The sequence below is a fragment of the Augochlora pura genome, chromosome 5 (assembly GCF_028453695.1).
Source record: "Augochlora pura isolate Apur16 chromosome 5, APUR_v2.2.1, whole genome shotgun sequence".
In the NCBI taxonomy this organism is placed as follows: Eukaryota; Metazoa; Arthropoda; class Insecta; order Hymenoptera; family Halictidae; genus Augochlora; species Augochlora pura.
The window spans coordinates 16,172,618-16,182,185 of NC_135776.1; the positions used below are offsets into that span (position 1 = coordinate 16,172,618).

At 43.1% G+C, this 9,568-nt stretch overlaps 1 protein-coding gene across 1 annotated transcript in view; it reads left to right on the top strand.

Moving 5' to 3' along the window:
- LOC144470057 (uncharacterized) overlaps positions 1-8,206 on the top strand; it is a 61,067-nt gene extending 52,861 nt beyond the window's left edge. The window contains exons 6-9 of the mRNA XM_078180859.1: positions 240-603; positions 1,960-2,156; positions 7,582-7,977; positions 8,090-8,206. Coding sequence (XP_078036985.1) covers positions 240-603; positions 1,960-2,156; positions 7,582-7,977; positions 8,090-8,206 — 1,074 coding nt within the window. The remainder of the gene's footprint in view (positions 1-239; positions 604-1,959; positions 2,157-7,581; positions 7,978-8,089) is intronic.
- Positions 8,207-9,568: the final 1,362 nt, after the last annotated feature.

The following is a 9,568-nucleotide window of genomic DNA, read 5'->3' on the forward strand; positions in this document are numbered from 1 at the left end:
ATTCGCATTGTTAAGCTTGTTTATCCGATGATAAGGTTTCAAATTAATTAATTTTGAAATAAATTTCAGTTATTACAACTGTCGTAAATCTAGTAACGCTAGAACTACCCTAAACGCGATAAACGTATATCGTATTATAATAAAACCAATATTTAAAATTATTATAGTTTATATTATAATATAATGTAACATATGTGTGTTGCGATGCGAATGGGTTAATTTTCGTCACCGCCGGACAGGGTTCCTACGGCATCGTGAAATTGGCTTACAACGAGGAGGACGACACCCACTACGCGATGAAGATCCTCAGCAAAAAGAAGCTGATGAAGAAGGCGGGCATCTTCGGTAGAATGGCGCCGGGTAGAAAGGGCGCCGTGGACCCCCTGGCGAAGGTCTACAGGGAAATCGCGCTGCTGAAAAAATTGGATCACCCCAACGTCGTGAAGCTGGTCGAGGTGCTCGACGACCCGGACGAGGACAATCTCTACCTTGTTTTCGAGCTGGTCCAGAGGGGCGAGATAATACAGATCCCCACCGAGAAGCCCCTGGACGAGGAGACGGCCAGGAGACACTTCAGGGACGTGGTGATGGGTGTCGAATATCGTAAGTCGTCAGCCATCGAATCCCCCTACGCGTCTGTCCTCCTATCTATCCTCCCGGAACTGTTGCTTCAACCCTTTGAGCTCGAACACATTTAACCTTTCACAGTCGAACACATTTAACCTTTTGCACTCGAACACGTTTAACCCTTTGCAGCTCGAGGACATTTAACTCTTTGCAATTCGAAGACATTTAACTCTTTGCAACTCGAAGACATTTAACCCTCTGTACTCGAGATTACTTCAATTCCAAAACAACGGCATTTGTTTCCGCTATTTCCATTTGCTACGACTTTGTCTATTTGATACGCACACACGAAATTTAACGCGTATGTAAGACGTATGTATTGTTCTATTATTTGTCAATTTATCAAAAAGGAACAAACGAATTGAATAACGCGTAAAATTCTTTTCAAACGCAATTTTTAACGTCGCCACAGAGTCGCCGCTCGAAGCCGAAGGGCAAAATTATTAATTTATTAATCTTTTAATAATCCATAATATTAATAATATTTTCGTCGGCGCGATTTCAACTGGAAATTCAACATATTTCCATTCTATATAACCTGGAGCCTTTTTCATACATTATAAATTCGAATTCCATGATTCTCGCAACAGTTAACAGATCTCAACAATTTTCTAAATACTATTAAACTGGATAAAAAACAATTTCGAAACGTGGCACGATGATTTTTAGCGGCGCCCCAGAGCCGCCGCTCGACCGCGAAGGGTTAACGGCTCGAGAATCGTTTTGGAACCCGACGAAACGATTACCGTTGCCTCGGAGTCGCCACTCGAGAACAAAGGGTTAATCCAATCCAATTTGCTAGAATATTTCAAAGTGCCAGCGAATGCCGCGCGCTTCGAATACAATCTCGTAGCCGGCCGGCATCTTCCGTTTGTCTCGTTCGCCCATCCCCCGTCCTCGCCGCGGCTCGCTGTCCGCCGTAAACTATTAGGTCCTTGAATAAGTTCTCGCTGTTTCTCAAAAGACAGTATTAGTAGCACTCCGTGCATGGAATTTCTATTGCTGACTCATCGGCAAGAAAGTACTGTATGTTAATGAATTTTCAATGCACGATTGTTCACCATAGTGTCAACCACGTGTTTGTTTATTGGTTCTGAAGACGTCTACTTTTGTGCCGAATAAAGTGGTTTTGCGGGGAATTTTAGTGCACTACTTTATTCAAAAGAAGTCTGCATCGGAAGCACACAGAATTCTTGTTGAGACTGGTTATATAGCGATAACTGGTTATAGGAATAAAGCTTTTATTTTGGAAAGAAAGCAGCGAGAACTTATTCGAGGACCTAATATTTTCGGCACGCGTTAATTAACTTTTCCGGCGTACGGCCGTTCCAGTGCACTACCAGCGGATAGTACACCGCGACATAAAGCCCAGCAACCTGCTCGTGGACAGCGACGGACGGATCAAGATCGCGGATCTGGGTGTCAGCGCGGAATTGAGGGCGTCCGGGGAATTATTATCTGGACCAGCCGGCACGCCGGCGTTCGCCGCGCCCGAAACAACCACACCCGGCGCCCATTATTCCGGCACCGTGAGTACCCTATTTAACTCCTTCGGGGATGAATTTTTATAGTAGAGAGCGATCTATATAACCAGTTAACTGTGACGATCTCTTTGCAAAGCGCCTACCGGCGTGTGTCGCGATAATCAATTGAGTTACAACTCAAAGTATTTATAAATTTATAATTTTTTCCTGATCTCGAAACATTTTAACCCTCTTAGTACCGGCTTACTTTGACGACACCGACTCGCGATGGAAATTAGTAGCAATAAATGATTAAGTATTAATTTAAGAAATTATTAAGAAATGATATCAACTGAAAAATTCCTAATCGTAATAACTGCGAAGAAAATGGCACGGCAAGGGGTTAAAAAAGATACCGCGCTGATGGTAAGCCGAGGGTGATCGATGATCGATCGCGAGGAATTTCGGGGATGTTCGCGAAAGAAATAACGCGCGGGGATCAATAAAATCGGCGATGCCACGCGAACTCATTTTATTCGACTGCGTGCGTCACACGCTTCGAATGTTCGCTTTCATAGTAAATAACTCTCCAATTTACGCGAATCCGGGACGGGTAAAAACGATCCCGCGGGAAAATGGGTGAACGCAGCGACGAGCTACGAATCGAAATGAATTATTTATTAGCGAATTAACTTCCCGTTAGGACATCCATTATCGATGATTAATCGAAGGGCCGGACCACCGGTCTCGCGATTGTGCGCGGGATTCAGTCGGACCGTATAAAAATCGAAGAAAGCGTTTAATACACCTTAGAGTCTTCTATGGTGTTCGCTGCATCTTTGCAAAATTTTCGCAATATATAGATAAGTAAATATATACATATACTTTTATATTTATATATATTTATTATACATATTATATACGTTGTAGTATGTAGTAGTTATTACGTATATTATATATGTTATAATATATAGCATTTACTGTCTATATATTATATACGCTATAATATGTAATATTTATTATCTATACTTTATATATGCTATAATATATAATATTTATGATTTATAAATCATATACGCTATAATATGTAATATTCATTATCTATATATTATATGTGCTATGATATATAATATTTTTTATCTATATAGTATATACGCTATAATATATAATATTTATTATCTATATAGTATATACGCTATAATATATAATATTTATTACATACATATGCATTACATACAGAACTATTTTTATAATACATAATAAACCATAGCATCGCCAAGGGTATCCATTAGCATGCAAACCGCGCGTCTCGTTCGGTTACCTTGTATCGGAGAAATTCATTCAGGTGGACTTTCCCGTATAGATCCCGCGCGGGAACTCGCTCCATATTCATTCGCCCACCGGGCCGGCGCGCGAACATTATTAATGGATTTTCAATTCCGGCGACGAAGGCGATCGGTCGGCGGCGACACCCGCCATTATGCGGCGCGCGCGAATTTTCGCTTGTAACAAATTTTAATTAGAGCCGAATGACGACGCCGTGCGGCGACCCTAACGGCGCCGCGCTCCGCTTATGGTGGCGATCTTATCGCCCGGTTAATTCCAATTACACGGACGGCTTATTGATTTTCACTTTCGAAGCGACGCGGGGTTTACCTCTCTGTCGGATTATTACGTCGGAATCCGGCCGATCCGCTCCGCGCCATCGGACAATCGTTTCAATTTCGATTCGAGCACCGGGCTCGAGGATCCCGCGGAATCAACCGGGATTTGTTCTATTACGTGCGCAGACTCTTTCTGCGTGACCCTTTTTTTTCGGCGAGCACGTTTCGCTGGCCCAAGGTAGCTCATCTTCTCCAGCCCCGAAATGTATAGGGGAATACGTCCGGGAATCTCGTTCGAAGAAGATCACTCGCCGTCAGACTCGAACCTTTGCGATGGTATGACTCTAATTTCAGTCATCCACAGCTGTTTATTTATGTTTTTGTTCGTTTTATTCTTACGTAACATTCAAAGATACGTTGTGTTAGGTCGAGGCAATACTCACTTGCTAAAGGAAGTAAAAACAAATCAAGTAAACGTAGGTGAGAAACTTATGCACTTTTATAGTTAGAGCTGCGATTTTTCCATTGCTTTAAACCTGGAACAACATTTTTTAACTGTTTGCAAAATAAATACTAAAATATTGAGGGTTTTCTTGTCATTCTCCTTATATTTCAAAAATAATAAATCATATTTTGATTAGTAAGATTTTAGTATATGTATCATTATACACAAGATCATTATATTATCATATTATTATTTTGTTGTTATATTGTTATAATATTATATTATTATATCGTTATATTACTACACTATTATATCGATATATTATTATACTATTATATCATTATATTGTTACACTATTATATGATTATGTTATCATATTATTATATTATTATATAAGATATATTATATATATGTACGTCGCTCGCAACCCCGCGATATCACTTACACCAAAAAATGAATGTTTTAGGGTTAAACGATCGCTGAATCAAATCTTCCACTCACCCCTTAAACAAATTTGTTGTCACCTCGTCTGCCACGTTATTTATTACACGCTTATCACGAAACAATCATTCACGTGTAAAACGCGTCCAAATCACCGCGATTTTATAGCAGTCGGCGCCGATATTATATTTTACGACGCCGATTGCGCCGAGTTTCTTCGAGTTTTCTCCGCCGACGATTTCCAGCGATCTTTCTCTCTCCCTCTCCCTCTCTTCGCAGCGATAATCGCCTCGACGATCGGTGAAAACGAGAGGCCATTTTCGTGGCCCGCGAAAGTTCGCGACTTCGTCGATAGTTTCGCAGCCGATCGAACGATAGACGGCGGACTCTCTCTCCGTCAGAAAAGTTCTCCGAGGGACGTTTAACGTTCTCGCGCACGTACGCGGGCCGCGACGGGAAAACTTTATGGAACGAGTTGCACACCTCGAGAACACGGCACATCGATTTCTTCACGGTCTCGTAAAATATGCAGGTGAACTTGAAGTACGGAAAGTCGCTATCTCAAGAAATTAGGTTGGCGAGCGCGCGGCCGTTGAAACATAGTGACCGCGATGCGAGGTTTGTCTCTGTCGCGTAACTCGCGATTACCGACAGAATATTCGTCGATGAAAAAGTCTCGTTAATTCTTCGCAAATTCGCGAGGTCTTCGCGGGGCCAATTCGTTTTCCATAGAAAAGTCATTGCAACGCGTGAAAATTGTCTAAGAAATCGCGACGCGACCTTTAACTCTTTCTGGCGCGCGATTTTAAAGGAAACAAAGATCTGCGCAGAATTTTTTATATTGTGAAAGAATGGAAAGAAACATTTCATGGTAAGTGTTAATTAGTAAATTAATATGAGTAACTTCAATGACAGAAACAATCGAAGTTTGAAATAATCGTCACGAAGTCACAGAAATAATCGAAGTTGGCTGGCATGTTAGCAGTCGCAGCATCGCCCGGGAGCTAAAGATCGACCATGAATCGGTTTTAAACCATTCGCACAAAGCTGGATTTAAAAAAAAGCTCGACGTTTGGGTGGCACATCAATTAACACAAAAAACCATGATGGTTCGAATTTCCACCTGCGATGTCTTGGCCAAGTGGAATGAAATCGACCCATTCCTTGAACGCATGGTGACTGGGGATGAGAAATGGATGACATACGACAACATTGTGCGAAAACGTTCATGGTCAAAGCCTGGTGAAGCAGGTCGAACGGTGGACAAACCAGGACTAACAGCCAAGAAGGTTCTGCTGTGCATTTGGTGGGACTGGAAAGGAATCATTTATTACGAGTTGCTTCCATATGGTCAAACACTAAATTGGGATCTCTACTGTCAACAACTGGACCGTTTGAAGCTAGCGATTGACCAGAAACGGTCAGAATTGGCCAACAGGAGAGGTGTTGTGTGCTATTAAGACAACGCCAGGCCACGCACGTCTATAGTGACTCGTCAGAAAATTCAGGAGCTTGGCTGGGACGTTTTGATGCATCCACCATACAGTCCAGACCTGACACCAAGCGACTGCCATGTTTATCTTGCATCGCAAAACTTCCTTAGTAATAAGAAATTGGCATCGAGAGAAGATTGTGAAAGTCGATTACAAGAGTTTTTCGCTAATAGGGGCCAAGACTTCTATAAGAGAGGCATTATGAAGGTACCTTTAAAATGGCAAAAAATTATAGAACGAAACAGTGCATATTTGACCAAAATCGGACAATCGGAAACATGTTAAATAAAGTCATGAAATTCAAGTAAAAATAATGCATTTCTTTCTCCCCAACCTAATATATACAATCATGAATAAAAAGTTGAGGCGAGAGAGTGTTCATTCCGCCTGGTCGAAAAGGATTGAACCGAGTGTGTCGGATGTTTCATTGGTCGCGACGTTCTCGACGATATCCGCCGAGACAAACGGTAATAATTACCCAGGATGGATCTTACCCCGAATATGGCAATCTGAGGGTGCAATCAGAAGCCGTACGCGAAAGACCGACGAGTATCTTTCCGCTGGTTGTGTGCACCATCGTCGGTCGGATCGGGAAGCGTGTAATTTGCGGCGGACTAACGTTATTCTCGGTCGCGGGCGCGTATATCTTGCAGATTATAGTCTAGACTTTAGACGTATCGTGTGACCTTATCGACTACGTCGTTGGCTCGCCCAGTTTAGCCTATCTATGGCAAGAACTATCGGCCAGTGAACGTAAACGGTGGTTCGCCGCTGACCAGACGCAGCGGTGGCCGAAACGAAGATAATTTAACCCTTTGCGGTCGAGAGGCGATTCTAAACAAAACAGTGCGATGTCACGTTGCAAAATCATTTTTATCAAATTTACTTGTGTGCAACAATTTTTAAGAGCTGATAACTGTCGCGTGAGTTACAGAAATTAATTCTGTAATGTATAAATTTCCTAAAACATATAAAGTTATTACCATTTTATAGTATATAATCGTATATAACAGCTAGCATACAAAGTACCATACTGTCCCGGAAATGACTTGCAATCATCAAATAAGAGGTTCCTCGGGTCATTTCAAGCAACTTTTTCCTTTACGACAACTTTCTCCGCGGCATTATTCATGAGCTATTAACGAAGAACTTTGTTCAATGATAGGCGAGCTCTTCCAGCGCGATGCCATCGAGCCAACGAGTGGACAACGCCCATTTTCGCTAATTGGCTCGGCCGCCGCGCGCCGTCTTATCTCGCCTCTCATTGGTCACCGTTTATCGTCAATAACTGTTTAACAAAGCCTCGTAGAAGATTTTCGCTAATGAGAAGGTTGCTTGAAATGACCTAAGGAACCTCTCCTCTCACGATTGCAAGTGACTTTTGCGAAATCTTGCACAATACAATTCTAGCATATAATAACGTCTTCAAAGACACTATTCGCATCGCAACGACCAAGAGATTCGATTTCACAGAAAATCAAAGAGTGTTTCGAACGCGAATGTTTCAGTTGTGCGACGTCTGGTCGATGGGCGTGACTCTCTATTCGTTGGTGACCGGCAGAGTCCCATGGTACGGTTCCGGTAGCATAATCGGCGTGCAAGCGGCGGTCCGGACCGAGCCGCTGAGATTCCCCGACGAGCCGATCCTCTCGGACGACCTCCGGGACCTGATCTCGCGGATGCTGGAGAAGAGTCCCGGCGAGAGGCTCACCTTGTCGTCCATCAAGGAGCATCCCTGGCTGACCAATCGCAGCGCCGAACCACTGCCAAGCGAGGCCGACAATTGCCGGCTTCCGGTGACCGTCACGGACGAGGAGGTGCGGGAGGAGAGCGTGGTCACGAGGATACCGAAACTGGACACTCTGATCCTGATCAAAACGATGCTGAAACAGCACAGCTTCCAGGTAACTATGTTGATCTTTGTATTACGACGACGATGGCTACGTCGACGTCGATGGCTACGCCGACGACGGCGGTAACGTCGACGGGTCTAATTGGGTACCGGTAACAATGCAGACGAAGCTGCACAGAGCGGGCCGGCAGTCCTACTCCCCAGACTTTGGCTTTCTCCTACCTACCGAGGAGAGGAAGTTCGCGCACAGCACACAACAATTATCGGAATTCGATGATTAGTTTCTGTCCCTCGCAAAATTCCTGCAGCTTTGTTCGCCGTCGGTGACCTTCCGCACTGCTACGCTGCTGTAACTATTAGATCCCCCTGTCGAGAAACCGTTGTCTCTCTTTCGCTAATTTAATCCCAGTCCAGGATTTGTCCAGCGAGACGCGATAGCCGGTGGATCCAACTCGATGATTTTTTAACAAAACGTGTTTGCCTGTAGCTTTGATATTAAGAGATACTTACAGTGGACCGCATTAATATTCGGACACCATAGTATTTGAGACATTTTTGCTCCGTATCTTCACTGTTTTTATAAGTTTTTAATAAGTCAGAACACTTACTTTAGGTTACAATTAAAATTGCGATTAACCAAAGAATGGTGACGTATTCCATTAGAATATTTAAATAGAATTATTTCTAGTATGCCTAAACGATTGAACCATGTAATTAGGCAAAAGGACAATCCAACAAAGTATTAGCATCGATTTATTTTTGTTGAAGTATATGTGTATTCTTAATGAACAGATTATAATTTGTAAAGTGTCCGAATATTTTTGCTACGTCAAAATTAAGCACTAGTTCGTTTAATATCAATTAACGATAAAACTATACAAATTATGTAAATAAAATTTATGTTTGTAGAATCTAAAGTAAGTGTTCTGACTTGTTAAAAACCTATAAATTTATTAACTCAACAAACAGTAAAGATACGGAGTAAAAATTGCTCAAATACGATGGTGTCCGAATATTAATGCGGCCCATTGTATATAAAATTCTATTATTTATACCGGTTGTCGCACGGTTGCTGGATGTATCCGGCGCTCGTGACGAAAGGATTAATTACCCACCGCCGAATCAGTCGAGCCTCGCGTCCCAGTTCGCCGAGAATCGCAGGCTCCTCGAAGCCGTCCGCAGGAACTAATTTCGGAGGCGGCGCTCTCCATCCGAGCTCCGCCGTCAAATAACGGCCGTCGATTTCGTCGCGACGACAGTGTCAACTGCTGAATTTCAATTACCAGCGGCATTTGATCCGCTCCGGTGGGAGGCCCCGGGTCCCTTCGCAAACGCTGTCAGAGAAGCTGTCCGCCGGCTGGAGCAATCGGCCGCGCGACGCCACGCTTTCATTTGTGCCCATAATCATGAAAATGGTCTAAGTCAAAATTTGCGACATGTTATGCTTCATTGCTTTAAAAAAGGCAATAGTGCAGAGGACACTGCAGACGAGATTTGCACAGTTTACGGGAGTGGTACTACGACTATTAGGACCATCCGCGATTGGTTTAAAAAATTTAGGGCTGGCAATTTCGAGTTGAAAGATGAAGACCGCAGCGGCCGCCCAGCAACGACGGATTCGGACATTATCAAGACTGTGCTCA